The 26719-nt window shown below is 35.4% G+C and overlaps 1 protein-coding gene across 1 annotated transcript; it reads left to right on the top strand.

The window, feature by feature from the left end:
- The first annotated feature begins 19702 nt into the window (after positions 1–19702).
- LOC129870280 (photosynthetic NDH subunit of subcomplex B 4, chloroplastic-like) lies at positions 19703–25825 on the top strand. Its single transcript, XM_055945003.1, has 7 exons — positions 19703–19987; positions 20142–20267; positions 22918–22971; positions 23060–23210; positions 23302–23357; positions 25047–25118; positions 25564–25825. The coding sequence occupies exons 1-7, from the start codon at positions 19844–19846 to the stop codon at positions 25690–25692; spliced, it is 732 nt and encodes a 243-aa protein (XP_055800978.1). The 5' UTR covers positions 19703–19843; the 3' UTR covers positions 25693–25825.
- The last annotated feature ends 894 nt before the right edge of the window (positions 25826–26719 follow it).

Below are 26719 nucleotides of genomic sequence, written 5' to 3'. Positions count from 1 at the left end.
GCTCTTTCCTCCTAGTGTCCGAATAGAACTTTTGATGACTTTGAGCCATTTTCAATATTTCTCTTATAAGCCTTACTTTGTCCATTGTATCAACTAGCAAATCTAGACCAATCAATGCCATCTCACCTACTTCAAACCACCCCACCGGAGACCTACATCTTCTCCCATACAAGGCTTCAGAAGGATCCATTTGGATGCTAGAGTGATAACTATTATTGTAGGCAAACTCAATCAATGGAAAATGGTCATCCCAACTTTCTTTAAGATCAATCACACATTCCCTTAACATATCCTCCAAGGTTTGAGTTGTTCTTTCGGCTTGTCCATCGGTTTGAGCATGGAAAGCAGTACTTTGCTTTACTTTAGTGTCAAGACCTTTTTGAAATGACTTCCAAAAATGTGAACTAAATTGAGTACCTCTATAAGATATGATCAACAAAGGAACACCATGAATTTTCACAAGTTCACCGGAGGAACAAACTCCGATGAAAAAAATAATGGCGGCGTCGGAGGTCCGGCGAGGATAATGGATCAAAGTCAATGCCAAATTATTCCTCATGATATTGAGTAGCTTTAGAACACCAAGCGCGACCTCGAATCCTCACCAAAACACTTGAATGTCGCCTGTAACACTATCAACCATGGTGGCGCCAGAGCTACGGCCAACTATGGGGTGCGAGACCAATGTCAAAAGGACCACAATAGTGGTACGCACCTTCCTAGACACCTAAGGTACTTCAAATCTTCACAAATAATCTCAAATTCAAAAAGTCGTCAAGAGGACTGTGGTGGCGCCGGAGCTCCTGGTACTACTATCAATATGTTGAAATCTAGTGAAGGTCATTTGCAACTTCTTGCAAATGAGCTTCCTGGTACTGCTATTAGTAAATCCCTGCATGGGAATGGTATGAAGAAGGATATAGCGGAGTTCGTAGCTATGTGTTCAAATTTCCAATAAGTTAAAGTTGAACATCAAAGATCAGGAGGTTTGACTCAAGACATTGAAATTCCTACGTGGAAGTGGGAAGATGTGAATATGAAATTTGTAACGGGTTTGCCTCGTACTAAGAAGCAACATGATTCAATTTGGGTTATCATGGATTAAATGACTAAGTCGGCTCATGTTACCTTGACTCTTTGGAATAAAAATCCTTATTTTTATCTTCTCATTTATTTTTCTTTTCCCCTTTCTTTTCTTTCTTCCTCCGTATTTTTTTTCTCTCCAGGTTTTGTGTTTGTTTCTGCATTGCTGTTCTCTTTTTCTCGTTACATATGATGGAATTAAGCCATCGGATTATATATATATATATAACTTTTTTCTTTCTCCAAACTAATTATGTATTAAAATTTACAAACCTTACTAACATATTTTAATAAATATAAGAAAAGTGGTATAGAGTATTAAATAAATTAACACTTTAGCCCATCAATTAAATTAATTCTCTAAAATTATCCCCAACTAATTAACCAAAGTTACCGAAAGATCCAAAAATTTTAAGTTAAATTTACGAAAAGGATCTTCTATGAAAGAAAGAGGACTCGTTCTCAAAATTACCAAACGGTTCATTACATCGGGGATACTATATGTCTATGTAAGAGCTAGTTGGTGCCAAGGTAGTGTATATCGACTTTCCATGTCCCCTATGGACCCCTTCTAGCCAGTGCACCACACAATTAGATGAGGGAGCCATATGGGTCCCACCTGGCAGGCCAAGGGCCGAGGTGGGTCTATACACTTATTGTTGTTGATCATTGAGAGCCACCAATAATGTTAATGGTTTTTACAACAAACTTACATTCATTAGCATTGCCTATCTCTAGTATACTTGTTTCGTGTGGTCCCCCGGTTTATAGGGGCCAGGGGTATGTTTGTCATTGTTTGTACCTTCTGGGGTATGTACACCCAGTCGGTTATTGTCTGATTATACCTGTTCTTATCTCTTGTCGTACTTGTAGTTGGTTTGCAGGGTGTATTAATCTAGGTTTTTATTGTTGGTGTTTCTTGTTAGACTTAGTTGGTTTGGCATTAGGTGGTATGTTATTAGTGGTGGTAGACAGTGCTTCCGTACTTGATTAGTTGGCTCATTTAGGTGCCTCCTCACTGTAAATAGGTTGTGGCTTGCGCTTGCAGATGCATTCTTTGACTTTGTTTCCTATATTCATATAAATCCTACCTCTTTGCTCTCATTTCCTGCTTTACCTTGTGTTAGATCTTAATTGTTTACTTGTGCTATATTTACCTGATTACCTGTGATTTATACTTGCCTTATCTATGGAGCTCAGTCAGCCTATGCCTACTGAGTACCATTCGTTTGTTACTCATACTATACTTTTTCCTCTGCATATCATAGTACGGGTTATCGCCGTTGATTTGGATTGGTATGGAGAAACTTGATTCGGAGATTTGGTGAGATCCCAGCGTTCGGAGTACCGATTTCCATCTATGTTGGACTAGGACCAGTATTTGCTTATTTTCGAAGATTTTCTGTACGTATTTTGTATTTGAAATTCCTTGTATTTGTATTTTTATTTAGGTGCTCGATTACCGACGGAGGTCAGGTCTTGGGGTGGTTCTTTGTGATTTATTTTAGTTTTTCTCTCTCTTCTTCTTCTTATTATTTTCTGCTTTATTATTCATCTTTTGCTTGATAGCCCATTGCCTCTGGTTCAAGGCTATGGATTAAGGGTTAGGCTTATTTGCTTGTGGTTGTTAGCAGGTGTCATCACGGCCCTAGAAATTGGGACATGACACGTAATTACTTTGTTCGATTTATTATGTTTTGTAGAATTCTATTACTATGTATAGAAAAGGGTAAACTAATGTTATATGGGTGTTGTTTTGTTCCTTAAATAATATATCTATATTTTTTCTCCCTTTTAAATTTTTTTTGACTTTTGATATATAACAATCGACCCAAGGGGCCTTATTTGTTATGAGTTTTATCAGATAAACTAGTCTTGATTAACGTGCATTGCACGTAAATGCCAAATCATGTGGTACACTATTTTTAAAATAATGTCAATATTATTTAACCAAAAATTTAAGTAAACAATTATAAATGGAATAATAAAATATAAATTTCTATGAATAATGGATGCAAACTTTCTTATGTTTATTAACTGTGTGCAGATTGAAAGTTGTGAAATCATTATCCGTAAACATCTATATATATATTCATAATATAAAGCTAAATACATATAAGGTGATGTGACACCTCTCTATGACCTCAATTACATTTCTTTTTTCTCCTTTTTATGACTTTTTTCTCATTTTAAAATTAATTGTGATATATAAAAATAAAAAGTCACTCTTAAAATCTCTGAATTACACACGTGTCTTCATTTAATATAATATAATATAAATATATAAATATATATATATATATAATAAAATATAGAAGATATACTAAATTGGGTGTTCGATTTCCCACATTGTAATACCCTCCCCTTTTCCCCTTACCTATCCCCCAATATATTTTTTTAAAAAAATTAAAATTTGGTGTCTGAAGAAAGAAGAATAAAAAAATTTAAAAATTTGTAGTTTAAAAATGTGAGGAACCCCTCTATTTATAATCAACGAAGGTTATTAGGACTATGTGCTTATTGCACCTAATCCGAAAAGTCACAACCCTTCAGAAAAGTTACAATCCTTTAAAAAAGGTCACAACTCTTTGAATAAATCACAACCCTTTAAGGTGACAAGATGTCTTATTTTAATATAATATAAATAAATAAATAAATAAATATAGTATGAAATATACAAAATTTACTTAATTGGGTGTTTGAAGAAAGAAGAAGAATAGAAAACTTAAAAAATTTGTAGAGCCTCTATTTATAATTAAGAAATAGTAGTGAACATGTGCTTATTGTAACTTATCTGAAAAGTCATAATCTTTCGAAAAAGTCACAACTGTTATACCCCGTACTTTTGTACCTTGGAAGCTTCTTAAGCTTCTTAGGTTTCTTGAAAGGCTCTTAAGTTCTTGAAAGGCTCTTAAGCTTCTTATAAGTTACCATGTGAGCTAGATGATCTATAACGCTATCACGTAACCCTAAGGAAAGGAGAATGTGATACCCCATAATAGAGAAGATTGAAAATAGGATTATAAGAATCTGGAATAAGTTGGAAACCAAGTAATGAGTCATAGGACTTGACTTACTTATGTAAGCTACCAACTTAAAAATCTTACATTCTTAAACTACTTGAGTTCATACCAAGCTTACATAGCAAGAATTACATAGGTTCGTAAAGTAAGACGAGTTTACGAACCCACGAGGAGGAAAAGAAAGTGACACATGGCAGTTGCTGGAAGTGCCAGGTGGCAGCAGCTGAAGCAAGGGGGTGGACCCCACATGCCATGTGGCATCCCATGAGTGGAGGCGTGGTGCGTCGGCCCTATGAGGGCTTGATACGTGTCACCACTAAGGGGATGACATATGTCACCCCCAAGGTGGCCTATATATATATGTTTTATGGTCATATTTATCCAAATAATTCATTCTTATCCAAGAAAATTCTAGAAAAAAAAGAAGAGAAACCCTTAAGCTAGAGAGAGAGAACTACGGATTTTGGGAGAAGAAAAGGTAAGTTCTCTAATTTTATTCCATGAATTAATTATCTAGGGTCTACCACGAGGGTATGAAGGTGTTAGTAATGTAAATTTATGGTTTGGAGCAGCACCAAAAGGATAACAAACAGCCACGAAGTTTCAGTCGCGCTAGGAGAACTTCCAAGGTGCGATTTGGCGAGTTTTGGAAAAGGTAAGGTTTTTACTTTCAAATAGGAGTTTATGATGTTGTTATGAAGTATATTAAATATATTAAATAAGGATGGAAGTGGAAAAGTTGTATAAGGATATTTGACATTAGAAACGAACTAAATTGAAGTCGTTAGAGTTAAATCAAAGTCGAGTAGTGTGTTGTGATTATGGTACTTCTGGTTGAAGCCACATGACCCTCCATTTCATATGGTTAAAGGTTTTATGAAACAAAGATTAAAAACTCTATTTTGATATCGTGGATGTGGGTGAGTTGTGTAGAATTTTTATTTCATTGTATTGGAGTGATTTGATTGAATATAGCTGCTGGTTGTTATTGGTAATATGTCTACTAAAAGTAGAATTGGGATAGGGAAAGTTACAGGGGAGATGCTGCCTGATTTCTGGTAACTTTGGAACAAGTAATGAACTAGTTGAGGGAAATGGATAGGGAAACGATTCCTATTGATACTTGGTTGTAGAGTTGGAAATTGGAAATTGAAAGGTTATTACCCTTAGTATTTCTTTTATGCTAAATAGGTTCAAAAGACGACGAGGTGAACATGGTGAAGGGTAATCCATAAGAGGTATGTGAAGCTATCTTCTTTCTCTTGGCATGTCTTTGGCATAAGTATGTAAAGCTACTCTTCTTCTCTCTTGATATGTCTTTGACATAAGTTATGATGTTATGATGAAATGTTTATGGTACCAAGTCCCTTGATGGGCCAAGTATGATATATGTTACTATATAAGAATCGGGCCGAACGTTCCTTGGTATATGTTACTATATAAGGATCGGGCCAAATATTCCTCGGCATATGTTACTATCTAAGGATCAGGCCATACGTTCCTCAGCACATATGTATATGACAACTATATGAGGGAAAGTAGAGAGTATGTAAAGCAGTCCCTTCTTTATTTTCGCATGTCTTAGAATTAACTAAGGATTAATATGAGCTTTGGGGGTAATTCTATTCATAAGTCTCGAGGGTGATTCATGATTTCTGTTCTTAAAGATTCTCCGATAGTTAATGTCCTCAACTTTTATGAGTTATTCTGTATCATCTTGATTCATGCCTTTGATTTCTAAAGCTCTTTTAATATGATCAATAGTGATATTTGAGGGATGATTTATAGGACTATTGCCTTGATTTACAAATGACAATTCATCTTTATTACTTCATTGAGTCTTTGACACTATTTTAAATTACATATGGTTACTCACTACTCTACTCATGTATATTGTAACCCCTCTTTCATCGAGTTGGGGCTGGGTACATAATTGTGCGCAGTTCACTGCATTATCCATCGAGTTCATCATGAAATGGAGGGTATGAAGGTGTTAGTAATGTAAATTTATGGTTTGGAGCAGCACCAAAAGGATAACAAACAGCCACGAAGTTTCAGTCGCGCTAGGAGAACTTCCAAGGTGCGATTTGGCGAGTTTTGGAAAAGGTAAGGTTTTTACTTTCAAATAGTAGTTTATGATGTTGTTATGAAGTATATTAAATATATTAAATGAGGATGGAAGTGGAAAAGTTGTATAAGGATATTTGACATTAGAAACGAACTAAATTGAAGTCGTTAGAGTTAAATCAAAGTCGAGTAGTGTGTTGTGATTATGGTACTTCTGGTTGAAGCCACATGACCCTCCATTTCATATGGTTAAAGGTTTTATGAAACAAAGATTAAAAACTCTATTTTGATATCGTGGATATGGGTGAGTTGTGTAGAATTTTTATTTCATTGTATTGGAGTGATTTGATTGTATATAGCTGCTGGTTGTTGTTGGTAATATGTCTACTAAGAGTAGAATTGGGATAGGGAAAGTTACAGGGGAGATGCTGCCTGATTTCTGGTAACTTTGGAACAAGTAATGAACTAGTCGAGGGAAATAGATAGGGAAACGATTCCTATTGATACTTGGTTGTAGAGTTGGAAATTGGAAATTGAAAGGTTATTACCCTTAGTATTTCTTTTATGCTAAATAGGTTCAAAAGACGACGAGGTGAACATGGTGAAGGGTAATCCATAAGAGGTATGTGAAGCTATCTTCTTTCTCTTGGCATGTCTTTGGCATAAGTATGTAAAGCTACCCTTCTTCTCTCTTGATATGTCTTTGACATAAGTTATGATGTTATGATGAAATGTTTATGGTACCAAGTCCCTTGATGGGCCAAGTATGATATATGTTACTATATAAGAATCGGGCCGAACGTTCCTTGGCATATGTTTCTATATAAGGATCGGGCCAAATATTCCTCGGCATATGTTACTATCTAAGGATCAGGCCATACGTTCCTCAGCACATATGTATATGACGACTATATGAGGGAAAGTAGAGAGTATGTAAAGCAGTCCCTTCTTTATTTTCGCATGTCTTAGAATTAACTAAGGATTAATATGAGCTTTGGGGGTAATTCTATTCATAAGTCTCGAGGGTGATTCATGATTTCTGTTCTTAAAGATTCTCCGATAGTTAATGTCCTCAACTTTTATGAGTTATTCTGTATCATCTTGATTCATGCCTTTGATTTCTAAAGCTCTTTTAATATGATCAATAGTGATATTTGAGGGATGATTTATAGGACTATTGCCTTGATTTACAAATGACAATTCATCTTTATTACTTCATTGAGTCTTTGACACTATTTTAAATTACATATGGTTACTCACTACTCTACTCATGTTTACTGTAACCCCTCTTTCATCGAGTTGGGGCTGGGTACATAATTGTGCGCAGTTCACTGCATTATCCATCGAGTTCTTCACTAGAGGGTCGGGTATGTATATATATATATATATATATATAATGTGATATGATATGATAAGGTGATGATGGCGCTAGGCCCTATCATGGCCCTACAGATATATGTTTCACCGAGTCCCTTAAGGGGCCAACTATATTGTATAATATGAGCATGCATGTTTTCATGATCCACAAGGTACTGGTACAGTGTTTTCTTAAGTAATGTATTTGTCCCCTTGACTCTCTCTATTTCAAATATGCTTCCAGTTAGGCTTTACATACTCAGTACATATGTCGTATTGACCCCCCTCTCTTTAGGGGGCTGTGTTTCATGCCCGCAGGTACAGGTACACACTTTGGGGATCTGCCAGCGTAGGAGTCCCACTCAGTAATTAAGAAGTAGTCTATTATGCCGGAGCCTAGATTTTGGTACCAACCCTCGATATATATTTATCTGTTTATGGGTACAGCAAGGGCCCTATCCCGCCTTATGTTACTGTTCTTACTCTTAGAGGTCGGTGGACATGTATGTGGGTTGTATATGTATGTGTGTACGATTGTTCCTATATGTTACGATGGCCTCGTCGGCTTATATATTATCGTACCCGTTGATACATTATAACTCAAATAGGGCACAAGTTTACTTATAGTTAGCAAGGGTATAGCAAGTGTCCTATTCGGGCACCCGTCACGGCCTATAAGGTTGCGTCATGATGGAAGTGGTATCAAAGTTGTCCTCCCATGGAATGTCCACAGACCGTGTCTAGTAGAGTCTTATTTATCATTGTGTTGTGCACCACATTTATAAATAGGAAGATACCGGAAATTTAGGGTGTTATCTTACTTTCTTGTCTTAGATCGTGCGATAGAACTGTTCTATTAGGATAATCCATCCCTAACGGACTATGAGGTGTACGGTAATACCTTTAAGGGAAGCATGTATCTAACCTCTTTTCTTGCAGGTGGGTATAGGCTGAGGTGAATAATGAAAAGTCCAGCACTGGATAGTGGAGGGGGTGCAGAGAAGGCCCCTAGGGTACACATGGGACCTCAGTCTCCAGGACCAAGCAGCGGAGTCCCAATTACTCTCCTAAGACCGATCCTTTGGAAGATCCCAAGATGCTATTGAGACCGATCCCTCAGAGGGTCCAATTTCAAATTCCCCAAAGCATTTGATGACCAGAGAAATGGTTTTGAAAGCCACGCCAGTGGTTCTTATGACAGAGCACTATATCAGGCCGGCTCCTACGGTAAGTGTTACAGCATATTCGAGCCCGCTATCTTAGTCTTCGATAAACCAGGGGTTACCTAGTTATCTATGTCTTCTGGATTCAATAGATGAAGATGACGAAGGGAAGACAAGTAGATAGCAAACGGATAAAGACGGGGAGCACACTTTACCTCCTAGGTTACTAGGTCGAACTGGGGACTGATTGCTCACAGGTATAGGGGAGTGATAAGTATAGTTTTGCTGGCTATATGGGGATATTTGTTATTTTTGTTTTGGCCTAATGTAAGAATCCCTATGCGACTGGGATATGAGATGCTATAAACATATGTATATATTGGCACTTGAGGCATTGTGGCTGTAATATGATATGATATGGATGTATATGTACGTCGGCCTTACATGGCATTGTTGGTATTTCCTAAGTGCAGGTTTGGGATAGTAAGGAATATAGAGGAAACTTTGCCAAAATTTTCTAAAAAAAAAGGGGAAGGAACTATAAGTTTATCATACGGCTTGGAAGTTGATACCGAGTACCCCTATTATGATAAGCTAAAGCTATAAGGGTACCTTCCGGGTTGTTGGTAAGGGGGCCCCATGTTTACTTAGGAAGTTTTAGGTCGGAGGAAAACTCTTGTTGGAGGGCAAGGTGTCTAGCAATTGGGTTCCACTTTGGTGCGAAATACAGAACCCTCAACCATTAGTGGTGAACTAGATAACTTGTTCACGACTCAAGAATGAACCTAGAGGGAAACCATACGAATTAGGCACTAAACAATATTGTGGTGCTTATTGGATTTTAATTTCCTTCTGGTAGTGGTTAGAGGATGCTTTATGGTAACCTTTTATTGGTTATTAAGCGACTAAAATAACTTGTGGACGGAAGACATGAACTTATGGGCTGTCTAGAATCATGTGCTTTATATATATTGGATAACATACTAGAAGGATTCAGAAGGGTCGATGATACCAAGGAACGATTTTCTCAAGGGAAATGGGGGTAACATGAAACTTCTCGGGCACAAAAATGGCCATGGACTAGAAGAATAAAAGGACTACTATTGGGAGCACTCAAGATAGACATGATCAATTAAGAATGAGTATCAGAAGAAAAAAGGAATAGATAGCTACAAATTGAAGGTGTAATACGAAAATGCAAGAAGATGATACCATTATTAGAGTAAAATTGACATGAGACTGAGAAGAATTGGAAGTTAACCTCAAGTACCTGACAAGGATAAAAGCTTATGAGATATAAAGAAGTATTGTGGATATGTGATTCCATCGTGGAAAATATAAAGACCCCTCAAGGATGAGGGAGGTAGCTCTGCAAAACCATTGATGTATTGCGAGTCTATTAAGAGGAACAAGTGGTATCCACTGGGATGAAGATAGTGTTATAGCAGAGCTAGAAACACGGGTCACTGGAGTACAAGTACTTCCGAATGGAGAAGTTGAAACGATTAGGGGCGCTAGCTAATCGTTGGTAAGGAGGAAAGGAATGTGGCTCTGGATAAACTACTATATTAATTATATGACACGAGTACCAGTACTTGGACTAGATTGGGTACTAGTTATTGAGAATTCTAAACACCCCATGTTTGTATTAAGGTTTCTTACAGGGGCAATCTAAAGTATAGGTGATCTAACAGAAGGTATAGATATGGTGCCGTATGTCAAATGTATTGGAACAGAATCATATGCATATAAAAAGTTGAAAATAAACAGAGGATGACATGGGTAAACCCTAAAGGAGGGAAATGGACAAGAGAAATACAAGTGTGAGACGAAGTTATCTAACACTATCACATATTAACTGGAATGCTTAAACTTCAAGAGAAATCCCATGCTGGCATGGGTTAGCAAGGGCTAAAGGCTAGCGATAAATGGATAGAATCCATGATATCTGAGACCGTACAGAGAACCATTAGCAGAGACCCTAATGGATGGGTGCATACAAAAAGGGGTGCACACAATAAGAGAGTAAGACTCAGCGATCTAAGGACCGTGTAAAGGGTAGTAAGGCCATGGTTGAGTAAAGATTAAGATATGGCAACAGAGTTGTTAGCCGCTGATATGTGACATATAAGTAGCAAGGAGAAAGAATAGAAAATCTCCTACGATAGGGAATGAGGAGACCAAAGAGTACTTGAAGGAAGGAAAAGAAAAGGGTAGGAAAAAATAGCGTTAGCGTGAGAAAGTTCTAGTGTGAAGGTGATATGTAAAGCAAGATGGACCAGGAAATGAAAAGAGTGCGTCTACCTCATACCAGTTGTATAAAAGTTGTTATGCAACCTACGAATATATATATATATATATATATATATATATATATATATATATATATATATATATATATATATATATAGCATAAGACCAATCGAAGGAGTACATGATGGAAAGGGGGTTATGATATTTTGGATACATTACAGAGGAATGCAAAGAGAAGCTAAATCAAATGACCAGAAAGGACATGTTCATGGTTGAACTAAATATCTACCCCGATACCGGTTGTAGGATAAAAGAGGAGAGAGCAAGGCATAACCTGAAGACTAGCGAGACAACGCTAATATAAATCTTGGGCTAAGTTGAGTGCCTTCGCACATTGTTGCAAGAATTTCAATGTAACGCGTGATAGAAAAATTGGAGCCAAATCTGAGGAAAAGAACCATGGAAGAATCTAAACTAATGATGAAGCAACAACACGAGATTATGTACCTAGAGTTTTATAAGTAGGGTTGAGGGAGTTGTAAAAAGGTATTAAGCAAAACAAGGAAGAGTAGCTGGTTACTAACAAATGGCGCACTGGTATGCCAAAGTTCTACAACACTACACCAATAGTGATAGACAAAACACAGAACGGCTATGAAGGTCATTGTGTGAGGGAACTTTAGCACCACTCGGTAGCCAACTCTGATGGGCAAAAAGCAAAACCAAAACCATAAGGTTACCAGTTGATGTCATCTAAAGAAGGCAAGAAATAATACACAAGGTCGAAGGTTCCACAACACGACCTTGGCTATAAGACTCATTTTTCACTCCATGGATGGATGATTTTATATGGAATGTCATCCGTAGATTAATAATATCAGCCCGTGTTCCTTCAATCAAGGACTACCTGTACAGCCGAGATTGTGTGAAATTATAGATCAATAGAATGGTGAGACTTTACAGAGTTCCCATAGCTATTGTTTCAGACGACAGAGCCCGAGTTACAGCTAACTAGTGAAGATCAGCCCACAAAGAGATTTGGAAGACAAATAGGTCTTTGTACACCATTTTACCCTCAGACCGATGGACATACTAAGTTTACTAGCTAAACGCTAGAAGATATGTTGTGGGCCTATACGGTTGATTCTGTAGGTAGCTCAAACAATTGTCTAGTACCTGTCAAGATTACTTATGATATTAACTATCATTCTAGTCTCCAGATGGCCTCATATAAGACTTTGTATGGAAAAAAGTGTAGGTCACCATTGGTTAGTCTGACATTGGCAAAACATGACTAATAGGCCTATACATGGTTTAATAAGAAGGGGAGGAGGTAAATCTTATTCAGGAGAGATTATTAGTTGCCCAAAGTCGACAGAAGTCATATGCCAATAATCGATGTCGACCTTTGGAATTTTAAGTGAGCGATTGGGTGTTTCTTGAAGGTGTCGCCTATAAAAAGAGTAATGAGGTTTGGGAAGAAAGAAAAGCTGAGTCCGACATTATATATTCGCCCTTACTAGATCCTTCGCCGAATATGCGAGGTTGCCTATGAGCTAGACCTACCGGCGGGTCTAGGAGAAGTACATCTAGTCTTCCATAAATCAATGCTTTGCAAGTGAGTTGGTGATCCATCCCGAGTATATCCTGCGGATGATATCCAGGTCACAAAGGAGTTATCGTACGAAGAGCAGCCTATCATCGTCCTGGATCGGTGGATTAGGAGACTGCAGACTAAGGACGTAGCTTTCATCAAAGTGTTATGGCGAAATAAGAATCTTGAAAAAATGACCTGGGAAGCTAAAGAGGAAATAAAGCATAAGCATCCGTACCTATTCCCTATGTTTACCGTTAATTCCAACTTCTGAAACTCTTATGCTGATGAAAGAATGGGTTATTGCAATAGAAAGGAATTTTCCTTATAGTCTGTGTAAGATTTTGAAGAAGTTTTTATTTACCATTCGAGGACGAATTTTCTAAAGGGGGAAGGATATTATACCCCGTACTTTTGTACCTTGGAAGCTTCTTAATCTTCTTAAGTTTCTTGAAAGGCTCTTAAGTTCTTGAAAGGCTCTGAAGCTTCTTAGAAGTTACCATGTGAGCCGAATGATCTATAACACTATCAAGTAACTCTAAGGAAAGGAGAATGTGATACCCCATACTAGAGAAGATTGGAAATAGGGTTATAAGAATCCGGAAGAAGTTGGAGGCCAAGTAATGAGTCGCAGGACTCAACTTACTTAGTAAGCTACCAACTTAAAAATCTTACATTCTTAAACTGCTTGAGTTCATACCAAGCTTACGTAGGAAGGTTTACATAGGTTCGTAAAGTAAGAAGAGTTTACGAACCCACGAGGAGGAAAAGAAAGTGACACATAGAAGCTGCTGGAAGTGCCAGGAGGCAGCAGCTGAAGCAAGGGGTGGACCCCCACATGCCACATGGCAGCCCATGAGTGGAGGCGTGGTGCATCGGCCCTATGAGGGATTGATACGTGTCACCACTAAGGGGATAACACATGTCACCCCCAAGGTGGCCTATATATATGTTTTATGGTCATATTTATCCAAACAATTCATTCTTATCTAAGAAAATTCTAGAAAAAAAAAGAAGAGAAACCCTTAAGCTAGAGAGAGAGAACTACGAAATTTAGGAGAAAAAAGGTAAGTTCTCCGATTTCATTCCATCAATTAATTATATAGGGTATACCATGAGGGTATGAATGTGTTATTAATATAAATTAATGGTTTGAAGCAGCACCAAAAGGATAACAAACAGCCACGAAGTTTCAGTCGCACTAGGAGAACTTCTGAGGCGCATTTTGGCGAGTTTTGGAAAAGGTAAGGTTTTTACTTTCAAATAGGAGTTTATGATGTTTTTATGAAGTATATTAAATATATTAAATAAGTATGGAAGTGGAAAAGTTGTATAAGGATGTTTGACGTTAGAAACGAACTAAATTGAAGTCGTTAGAGTTAAATCAAAGTCGAGTAGTGTGTTGTGATTATGGTGCTACGGTTGAAGCTGGTTGGATTGCGTGTTGAAGGGATGGAAATTTTTCTAAAAGGGGTGTGTTTACTTCTTATTATAGCCATATGACCCTCTATTTTGTATGGATAAAGGTTTTACGAAATAAAGATTAAAACCTCTATTTTGCTATCGTGGTTGTGGGCGAGTTGTGTAGAATTTTGATTTCATTGTATTAAAGTGATTTGATTGTATATAGCTTCTGTTTTTTGTTGGTAATATGTATACTAAGAGTAGAATTGGGATAGGGAAAGTTACAGGGGAGATGCTGCCCGATTTCTGGTAACTTCGGAACTAGTCGAGGGAAATGGATAGGAAAATGATTCCTATGGATACTTGGTTGTATAGTTGGAAATTGGAAAGTGAAATGCTATTAAACTTAGTATTTATTTCATGCTAAATAGGTTCAAAAGACGATGAGGTGAATGTGGTGAAGGGTAATCCATAAGAGGTATGTGAAGCTACCTTATTTCTCTTGGCATATCTTTGGCATAAGTATGTAAAGCTACCCTTCTTCTCTCTTGATATGTCTTTGACATAAGTTATGATGTTATAATGAAATTTTTATGGTACCGAGTCCCTTGATGGGCCAAGTATGATATATGTTTCTATATAAGGATCGGGCCAATCATTCCTCAGCATATGTTACTATATAAGGATCGAGCCGAATGTTCCTCGGCATATGTTACTAATAAGGATCGGGCCGTACGTTACTCGGTACATATGTATATAAAGACTACATGAGGGATAGTAGAGAGTATGTAAAGCATTACCTTCTTTCTTTTCGCATGTCTTAGAATTAAGTAAGGATTAATATGATCTTTGGGGGTAATTCTATTCATAAGTCTCGAGGGTGATTCATGATTTCTGTTCTTAAATATTCTCTGATAGTTAATGTCCTTGACTTTTATGTGTTATTCTGTATCATCTTGATTCATGCCTATGATTTCTAAAGCTCTTTTAATATGATCAATAGTGATATTTAAGGGATGATTGATAGGACTGTCGTCCTAATTTCCAAATGACAATCCTTCTTTATTACTTTATTGAGTCTTTGACACTATTTTAAATTGCATATGGTTACTCACTACTCTACTCATGTATACTGTAACTCCTCTTTCACTGAGTCCCGGGCCGAGTACGTAATCATGTGCAGTTCACTGCATTATCCACCGAGTCCCTCACTAGAGGGCCGGGTACATATATATATATATATATATGATGTGATGTGATAAGGTGTTGATGGCACCGGGACTTATGATGGCCCTACATATATATGTTTCACCGAGTCCCTGAAGGGGCCAACTATATTATATAATATGAGCATGCATGTTTTCATGATCCACAAGGTACTGGTACAGTGTTTTCTTAAGTAATGTATTTATACCCTGACTCTCTCTATTTCAGATATGCTTCAAGTTAGGCTTTACATACTTAGTACATATGTCGTACTGACCCCCCTCTCTTCGGGGGGCTGCGTTTCATGCCCGCAGGTACAAGTACACATTTTGGGGATCCGCCAGCATAGGAGTCCCACTCAGCAATTAAGAAGTGCTCTATTGTGCTGGAGCCTAGATTTTGGTACCAACCCTCGTTGTATATATTTATCTATTTACGGGTACGGCGAGGGTCCTGTACTATATTATGTTACTGTTCTTACTCTTACAGGTCGGTGGACATGTATGTGGGTTGTATATGTATGTGTGTATGGTTGTTCCTATATGTTACGATGGCCTAGTCGGCTTATATGTTATCGTGTCTATTGATACATTATAACTTAAACAGGGCACAAGTTTACTTATAGTTAGTAGGGGTATACGCGAGTGTCCAGTTCGGGCATCCGTCACGGCCTACGGGGTTGGGTCATGACAACAACCCTTCAAAAATGTCATAACTCTTTAAAAAAGTCACAACTTTTCAGAAAAGTTACAAGCCTTCAATATGAAATGGTGTCTGCTTTTAATATAATGTAGAATAACTAAATAAATATAATATAATATAAAATATAAAAGATATAGTGCTAGATTGGGTGTTTTAAATTGGAGATATTTCAATAATTTAACATTCAGGTTATGGACTTCATACTTTTGAAATAGTACTAGTCTCTCGACACATGCATCGCACGTGGTTGCAGACTCATATTTTTACACGGACGATCCTATTTAGGGTGATCTTTTATTTTTCCCTTATTTATTTAATAAAAAATTATTGTCCAAAGTACCTTTAACTATGACTTAATTTTGCTAGATAAACTTTTTTAGAGAAAGTCTGCTTCAGGGTGTAAGTTCAGTGTCATTTAATTTGCAAGACAAACCTTTAACTTTAACATTACAAAAATCGCTAGGAAAAGTTATGCCCTATAAGGAACAAGTCCAGCACTAGTAAACTAATGCCCAGGACACAAGTTAAGCCTAAGACATAAGTTCAATGTATGAGTTTCTTAAGTAATTAACATTCTAAAACTAAACTTATGTCCCAAGGCACAATATATGTCTTATGAAACACAATTTCAATCTAGAAACTTCAAGGCATAATATTTTAAAACTGAACTTACATGCACAAGTTATGTCTTACAAGGCATAAGTTCAATTTTAGAACATTATGCCTTAAGAAGTTCATACTATTGAACTTATCACCCAAGGCACAGGTTATGCATGAGGCAATTTATTTTTTACAAGGCACATGTTATGCACTAAAAAACATAAATTCAATGTATGAACTTCTTAAGGTACGTTTAATGTTCTAAAACTGACCCTATGCCATATAGGGTATAATATGTGCCTAGTGAATTTTGTTTGTCGTGTGATATTTCTTTAATATTAGGGTTATTTTTATCACAATATTTACCTTTCAAGTAAGGAATACTATAATATAGTTTATATCCGTGTGAAATTGAGAATCAGAAGGGTGAAAACATATGAATTTTACTATAGAAATTTCATATAAAAAGACTTATAGTTTATATTTTATACAGACAATTTCGCCAATGATTTAACCGGGCCGGTTTAGATTAATGGAATAGTGGCAAAGGAAGAATTCTAGAAAAAATATACAATGGCGTTAATAAAATTGTGTGAAGTAAGGGGCTAATAGCAAAAAATTGGTGACTTAGAAGTAATAAGGCAATACTTGTTTGCCGAAAAGAGAAGCTGGACGATCGTTTGAGAGACCACATTGTGATTTTTGTTTATTGGGGAGATTAAACATGCAACTATTAAGAAACTTGATCTCGGGGCATCTACTGGAAAAGTGTTGCGTCTGAGCGAAGTGTTCGTTGGTGTATTTGCAGAAAATTGCAATTGATATGTAGATAGGGTGTACAAAAATCGAACTGATTGATAAACCGAACTGAAAAAATATTATTGGGTTATTGCTAGTGGGCTATTCGGTTAACGGATTTTTAATGGCTTTATAAAGAAAATTATTGGGTTAACGGTTTGGTTTTGGTTTTTAGTATTGGGTTATTGGGTAAACTAATAACTTATTAAGACAATAGTAATTTACTACTTTACCCTTCATAAATATTTAATATTTAATATTTAATATTAACCTAACTATACACTATATGTCTATTTCACTACTCTACACAGTCTACCCATTTTACAGTACTATTTTACACCGCTTTAGTCTTTACTCTTTTCTTAAAATCTAAAGATTAGTTTGTAATTGTAGCTTTTGAAAGTTTGTAAACATCTGTAATTTGATTAACATAAGAAATTCTATTTTATGTTTTGAATGTAACATGTAATTGATATAGCATTCGTACTACATCTGTTCTTATTGATGCAATTTCTCATTATCTTTCTTGTTTTACTATATCAAAGCATTTGCAGTTGATTTATTTGTTTCACTGCATCGTGCCAAATTATTAGAGAAGTGAGAAGTCATATATTTATTTTATGACCATTTTCTTATTGGATAAATCAAAAATAGAACTGTTAACGAAAAATACCGATAAAAATATCTTATTAGTTTAGCATATTTAAAAATCAAAAACCGATAAACTGAACCGATAATACATAAAACCGAACCGATGATGCACACCCATATATGTAGGGTTGTGAAATTTAATTTAAATGAAATGGTTGGGGATATTTTTAGAATTTTAAATAATTTTATTTTAATTAAATGAGTTAGGGGTAATTATGTAATTTGACTTTTATTAAGGAGTTCATGCTTTTAACGTAGTACTAATGTCTATTAACGTGCTTTGCACATTACTCCCTAGCAATTATTATACTAAAGAGAACCCCGATAAATAATTCAGAGTCCCTCCATACATCCGACTCAAGACTCGATCCCAACATCTGACCTCAACACCCCATATCTGAATCAGAGTTCTGCTTCCTAACCAAGGCTCGACTAGAGACCCGACTTTTGACCCGAGATCCATTCTGGACATTCAACCTCAGACCCAACTTGAAACTCAACCTCAAAATTTGATGTCGACACCTAATACCTGACACTGATTCGAGACCTGACTTCCGACACCAACTTCCAACCTAGGACTCGATTCAAATCTCAGATCGGGACCCGACTTCCCTTTCAAGATTCGACCTTGCACCCGACTTTCAAATCGATATCTGATCCCACCTGACACTAACATCCGACATGAGACCCGACCCCAACTTTCGGCCCATCATTATATCAGATCCAGGACCTAAAATGCGAATTGGAATCTGGCTCCGATATCCGACCCCCAATCCTGACTTAGGACCCGATCCCGACTTCCAACCTAGGACCTGACTCCAACTCTCAATTCAGGATTCGACTGTTGAATTAGGACCTAATCACGAGATCTGACTTTTGAACTGAGATTCAATTTGGACACTCGACCCCGACGAACGATTAAGGATGCACTCCAATACTTGACCTGGAATCTGACCTCGACTCTTGATCTGAAATTTGACTCCAACACCGACACAAAATTCCACCCTGACACCATACCTAGGATCTTACCTCGATTTCTAAATCGAGATCCGACTCATTAAATTGTTGATTGAATATTTTTTCCTTTATTGAAACACTCTGTAATAGATAAAATTATCATTTACTATTTTTCTATAATAGACAAAATTGTCATTTATTATTTTCTTTAAATAATTATTATTAAATTATTATGCAAATATGTAGGACTTTGAAATTAATCAAAGTTATAAATATTAAATATTTACTCCTTAAGGATATAAAAGTCGTTCAATAATTAATGAATATTTTGATCGACCAATATTGTTAAATGTGTAAAAATTTTCTATTCATAGTTTACTTACAATAGATTTAATGTTAAGCTCCTAGTATTAATAGGATAATATGTATCTTACAACAAATTCAGTCCTAATACAAATATGTTTTGTTTTGTCCTACTACAAAATTATATTTATACCCATTAGTATTTTTTTAGATAGAGGAAATTTTAACTCAAACGTAAATTATTTTTTAATGGATATTTTGGTCAATCAATATTTATATTCGTGCTTTTATAATAATATAGATAGATAGATAAACATGGATATAGATAAATAAATGGAAAGTGACGAACATGACTCAAGAATGTCTATATAAAACCCCTCTCTTCTTCACTCAAAAGATATAAATATAACAAACTTGTAGACTGAAATTGCAAGGGCAAACTCTTTTGGCCGCCAAGTAGCACAACGAGATATTTTTGTGCCCTGGCTGATGAAAAAACCTTTACTTTAATTTACAGACCTAATGAGTTAAACTACGTGTCATTTGTGGATATGGATTTTCGCCAATCCAATCAAGCACTTGCCTCCACAAAAAAAAAAGAGAAGAAAACAAGAGCACCTGTATTCACTGCCACTAATTGAAAAGAAAAGAAAATCTTGCTAAAGAAAGCAAAAAAGTTTGGCATGGCTGCAGTGGGCATAGGTGGAGTAGTATTCCACTCGGAACTGAAACTTAAGCCTTTATCTTTGTCGATACGATTGAAGAAACAATGGAATTCAAGGACAATTTACGGTAGCTTTGCTCATGATCTTTTTGTTGGAGTTGGGGTAGGACTACCCTGTACTGTAATGGAGTGTGGTGATATAATTTATAGAAGCACACTGCCCAAGTCAAATACTGTTCCTATTAGTTAGTTAGTTTATTAGTTAGGTCGTCATCTCTCTTTTACCCAATTTCTTATCTTCTTTGTTTTGTTTGCAGGATGATATTGTGTTGGGAAAGAAACTGGGTGAGGGATCTTTTGCTTCTGTTTATAGAGTTTCTTTGGCAAGAAAGCCATCTTCAAAGGGTGCTGATTTGATGCAGAGTAGAGAGTTTCCCTATAATGTAGGTATTCCATTCTCTTGTTAGCTAACAGCTATTATATGTAGATTTGCTGTATATTTTTGTGTAGTTTTCATTTAATCAGAACTGCTTTGGGTACACAACATGAAGTTCCATTAACAGTCCTTGTATAAAAAAAAACATACTCGAAATTTTCTCATCCTTGTAAATGTTCAGTAATTCCAATTGACCTGATACCTAGTTAAGAATTTCCCTATTTCATTACCTACTGTCCTGGGCGAAATTAGAGCTCTGTGCTTATGGCTTAAAAAAATAACTTATGTCTCATGGACAACACTTCTTCAAAATTACAATATTCTTCTCCATACACTATTTTATCAATTAAATGTTAACATACATCATTTTTTCTATATAAGATATGTGATCGATTTCTATTACAAATGTTGTTGACTAACTTGAAAATAAAAGCTTGAGTTTATTCTCTTTGCAGATTACTAAATTTTTGGTTCATTAGCAAAAATAATAAGAATTTAAAAAAACAGGAAAAAAAGAGAGTAATTCTTTTAAAAGAAAACAATAAGTGAAAAATAAATAAAGAAAGAGAAGAATGAAAAAAAAAGAAAAAAAAGTAGAAGTTGAGCAAAAGAAAAGAAAAGGAGAAAAAAGTTTTTTCTTTTTTAAAAAAGGAAAAAAATAATAAATAAAAGAAAATTAAAGAAAGAGAAGAATGAAAAAAAAATGATGAAAGGCAATGGAGCATATATAGTTGATTAAAAATACGTGAGGTGTAAAGGAGCAAAAGTATATTTGTTTTATATATAAAATCGATAAAAACTAGTCATTAAAGACTTTTCTTTTGGAAAACAAAAAATTGAAACCACATGCTTTGAGAGACACATTGTATAATGTCGTGAAATTGTAGTAAGCTTTGAAAGTAACATAAATTAATAAAAGCAGAATACATAAATAGACCCTGAAAGTTGTTTGCATATTTCACTTGAACACCTCAATAGACTTGTATCTATTGAATACCTATATAACAGTAATTTGTACCTATTAAACTCTTTTTGCTGACATGTCAAAGTGTTGTTTGTAATACACACCAGAAAGGTGCGTGAAAGGACATTATTTAGCAAAAAAAGGTTGCTTCTTCTTCTTCTTCGCAACCATGCATTGACATCATCACCATCCACAACTCCTTCTCCTTCTCCTTCTTCGCATTCTTCTTCTTCTTCACATCCTTCCTCTTCTTCTTCGCAACCATGCATTGACGTCATCACCATTCACAACTCCTTCCCCTTTTTTCTCGATTTCCAACCACTTCTTCTCCACACCACCTTATTTTTTCCACCAAATCTGTTGTCACCATCAACAAGTTTACCATCGTCAACATCTTTCTTTCCCTTAGCCTTTCAAACGACCAACGACAACATTCAAATTTGCCAGCTTAGGATTTTCGTCGTAAAAAATAGTATCGCCACTACCACCATACATCTCTCCCTTCTTCATCTCTTTTGTCAAATCAAACCCAAACATAAATTTATTCTCAATTTAAAAACAAAAGAAATGCAAAAAATAAAGAATTGGGAATAAGATGAAGTCAGGGATGCCTTTCCATTAACATGCAATATTAAGCACAAATCTTGACATAAAGCTACAAAAAATTGAAAATAGCAAGCAACCAGTGATCAATCGTCTCCTCACTTTGATGTTCATTATTTCTAATGAAATTATATTTTTCTGACACGACTAATACGAATTTTAAATTTTCTCTAAAATTATTGATATATTCAAACTCTAAAGACCTCACAATACAAAAAGAAGAAAAGATATCAATAAATCTAATATGTTTGAGGAGAGTAAAATTGGACAGTAATGACAGCATGGCGTGTGGTGTTTGCGGCGGGGGAAGAGTTCTGGCAAAAGAAGAAAAAGGGAAGGAGGGGTTTTCTTATTTTTTTTTCTTTGTAAAAACATAATTTTTCTTTTTAATTTATTTTTTAATTATTATTCTGGGCCAATACTACATGTCTTCTTTTGATTAGTTACTATGTCACGTTATTCGCGAGTGTATAACACATACACTCTTATTTTAGCTGATGACAAAAATATGTGTGATAGATATATTTTTTGACTAGTGCGAATGTTCAATTGGAACAAATCTAAATCAAGATGGCTAAATAAACTAGGTGGATGACTTTAAAAGTCTGTTTATGTATTCTGCCATAAATAAAAGAAGTAAACCTCCATGTGAGCAATAGTGTGTAAAAATGAAACAAAATAGAATAAAAAAAAATATAGAGAGAGAACGGATCCGAGATGTGTATGATGTGTGGTACTGGAAGAATAGGACAAAACAAAACTTAGTGTGATATCTAACCTTAGCAAATAAGGTGACAGGGCAGTGAAAATAATATTTGGAATAAAGAAGTAAGTTAAAGCACAAGAGACTCTTTTCTTATGTGCTTTCCTAACCTTACAACTAGGATAAAAGGAATAGAGAAAAGCAAAATAATTATCCCAAACTCAGATGAGATCATCTGTAATGAGCTTCACAGTCGTCAAATCCTTTATTCCTAGTCCTAAATTGGAGTGTCACCCTTTCGCTAAATCAGTTAAAGCAATAACTCTATAATTATTTGGATCTCAAATTCATTTTCTTATTCCTAATTAGCTCTTTTCACTTTGGCAGCACCTTAGGCATTGTTCAAGCTCAGCGTTTGAAAATGCAGGCAGGAGGCACCAGGTATATTACAACATTTGCATGGCATACACGAATCATGTAACGTACTTGTATAATTAATTCTAACTTCTTTGGGAATTTTTATCATTAGATTCAAGTTCAACGAAATTGTGATTTTAGAGTGAAGGCACTCCCGAATTGGCCATTAATAGCAGTATTAGTTGAACATATAGAAGGTCAAAGAGACCTCATAACTCACAAATCTGTTTGGCACCTTAGTGATGAAGCCATGAAGAATGTTTGTGAGTAGTATATATCAACCCTTACTTCTCCATTTATCATTATAATTTATTCATGTTCCTCACCTAATTTAATTTTGTTTTCTCATTTTAGACACATTTTACATCATGTTCACTGTTTGGGGATGCTGTTTCTTCGGTTCTACCAAGGTAAACTTTTCAACATAGTTGATACACTCAAATTACACCCCCCAAAAGAAGTATAAAACGGTCGTTAATCAAATATAGAACCTAACGAAGGTTATTGTCGATCCCATGAGGAATATGGTTTAAACTTTAGATTAATCGTTTATTATTTGCTTTAGTAATCAAGTTATTCCCGTAAAGAGAAAAAACAAAGGGGGGATTTTTATAAAACTAATCAATAAATCAAATAACAAACTTCAATGAATGAAAGGACAGTTTAATATGGTTTAAATCAATAAGAAGTGAAACTAGGGTTTTGTATGTTCCCCATGAATCCTTAACTAAGTAGACTTTTTTATTAGTAATTCTTTCCTAGTGTGTTACATGTAGAATCGATAAGTTAATTTTACCTAAGTCCTTGATCCGATAAATAAGTGAATTTCACTATGCAACTTGATCCGTCTACGAGTGTATATTTTTCTAACCCTTACCAATGATCCCAAATTTAGCTATTCCTTGATCCATTCAAGTTAATTAGATGAGGATGATTAGCCCCAAATCTTGTTGTTAATCTATTTTCCCATCCGTTACCTCTTGATCTGGCAAGTAAGGATAAGATGAGTTCTAACGTTGGCCACTATGAAAAAGCAATCAAAATGAAGGAAAAAACAATACATGCATGCACACTATTCAAGTATTACTTTTTATTAAGTTCTACGTCCTTAATTCTTCATGGTTCCCCCAACCCTAGTTGTGGAATTAGCTACTCATAACTACGTGCGTGTTCACAATCAATAATATTCAGATTAAAAAATTCATAAACTTACAATGATGATTGTGAAAAACCAAAAATCTTCAATAAAATTCGAACGTAAAATATCGATAACAAAAACCCGAATTCAAGAATAAAGGCTCAAAGTAGTTCAAGTTATATTCTTAAACCCAAAAATGTGCATAAAGTAATCTAAACCTAAGGAGTGTATTTATAGACAACCAATCCTAAATAAATATGAATTCGAAAAACATAAGAAAACTTAAGTCGATTCGTGTCTACGACTCGTTTCTACGGTTCGTAACAATTCAGACGAGTCGTAGATCCAGCTCGTAATCTTTCACATTGCACTGAGGAATTTTTCTTCCTCACGACCATTCTCTACGGCTTGTAACTTTGAGGATGACTCATCAAATCAAGTTGTAGACACTGTCCTTTCTTCATCACTTGTAACTTCAAGTTACGAGTGAGTTCTACGACTCGTAGAAATTTAGACTAGCCGTAGAACTTACTTGTCTTCTTCACTTTGCCCTCATTCTTTCACTTCTTCTTTGATGACTCCTCTTGAAGACCCGTAAGGTTGAAAATGAGTCGTTTACTTCACTCGTGGTCTTCAGTTTACTTTTATTTTTTCTCTTCTGTCTTTTGATGATTGATACTTACGACCCGTATAGATAACGACTAGTCGTAGGATAAGCCTGTGAACATCAAAAATACCTTCCTTCGGTGCTTTGATTCCTCAACCAACTCTCCAAATTAGTTTCCTTCAAAATAAGCACAACCAACATCTACTATGCTAACAAATGCTTAAAAGACATGCACATTCTTAAGTTTAAAACATTAAAAGTGCCGTAAATCCATAGTACATCAATAGTCATGTCTTTGGAAATTAAAATAGACTTGTATTTTTTTCTCTCTCATTATTTATATGTCTCTTTTAGGATCCCTACTATGATTCAGAACAATATAGAGGAGATGGAGGTGATGGTACTGGACATTGGGTCTATGAGAAGGTACAATATTTTCTTTATGTATGTTTAGAAAATTTAAAATGGAAAATTACCCTTTCTTGTTAACCAAAAAGAAATGTTACATAATCCTGAGTCATCAATATTAATCTTTGATAGGTGAAAAAAGATTTTTGAAGAGTTAATTGCCATCTTAATCTTTATGCAAAAAAGCTCAATGTTACTTATACATGAGTGGGCAGAGGCTTTTTTTGTTAAAAGAACATCTTTCTTTTCTAAAAGGACACTTTACAGAAATAATTTTATGCATATAAATGTCGAATACATATTAGCTAGTTTCGAATTGCCTGAATTTGTTTCAACATAAATTCTCATTTCTAAATACCCTATTCAAGATATATAGATATCTTTACAAGGCTTAATGCTAGAATTTTTTTCTAGCAAAATGTCTAGCAAGTGACACTATGAATCCAATTTTGTGGTGGTGCAGCAAGAGGACATTGAAGAAACAGCGAGAGCAGAGCTGTGGCGCGAGGAACTGATAGAGGAGATTGAACAAAAGATTGGGGGTCTTCGAGAGCTTGAAGAAGCTGGGAAGAAGGAACAACTAGTCAAATGATCATCTCTATGTATATAGCCTCATGTGCTAAGAACAAACTTTATGATGTTTCCCAGTTATGTATATACAATATGATTTTCAGTTCCATAATAAAGACATAGAGGCCGTTTGAATTGGCTTTATCTGTTTTCAACTTTTTTTTTAGTGTTTGGCTGGACAACTTAAAATCATTTTGTGCTTAAAATAAGCTCAAATAAATAGTTGAGTTTATTTGAATGAACTTATTTTACGAAGTTTATAAGTTGAAAACAGCTTATAAGGAAAAAAAAAGAGTTGCCCTGCACCTATTTTTTTTAAAACTTATAAGCAGTTTTCAACTTATAAGCTGCTTAAAAATAAGTCAATCCAAATAGGATAATAGGGAAAATATCCAACAAGGAAATTATGATTTGGTCATTTGCAACATGGTTTGTTTTCCCTTCGTTGTTATGATCCAAAACTCTTTTTAAAGATTTCTCCTTTAAATGTTTTCTCAATTAACTGTCATGAATGTCAACATTTGCAAGCTGTGGCACTGTACAGAATCATAGCAAAGTACCGATAGAAAAATTCTCAAAGTTCTATGTTTTTCTTTCGCACTAGCAAGTCATGCATTACTCTTTGACAAGCGCCTAAACCAGCATTAAATTGATGGTCTATGTTTCCTCCTTGGTTGAGGAGATTGGAGGGTATGCTGGCTTAAAGTTACAAAAGATATGTTGAGATATCTCCATCTCTGAATTTACATTCAAGATCATATAGTGTTTTATTGATTGACAAACATTGCATAAGTGACAATTTGTGTACAAAGAATAGTCATATGTAGGAACCAAGTCTTTGATAGATCTCCAAAAGGTATTGAAGATATTAAAATATTGTTGGGGAACTAATCAGAGAACCTATTCCTCTTACATAATTGGAGATTGTTTGAAGAAGTTGTGTTCACGTGTGCACCAGAAAATCATGGAGAATAGTAATTGGCCTTAATTTAATTCTAAAAGGAACTTTAAGTCAAGACAAGGAAAATTTTCATAAACTAAGCACATGG

The sequence above is a fragment of the Solanum dulcamara genome, chromosome 10 (genome assembly GCF_947179165.1).
Source record: "Solanum dulcamara chromosome 10, daSolDulc1.2, whole genome shotgun sequence".
NCBI lineage: Eukaryota > Viridiplantae > Streptophyta > Magnoliopsida > Solanales > Solanaceae > Solanum > Solanum dulcamara.
This window is presented reverse-complemented; position numbering and strand designations above follow the sequence as displayed.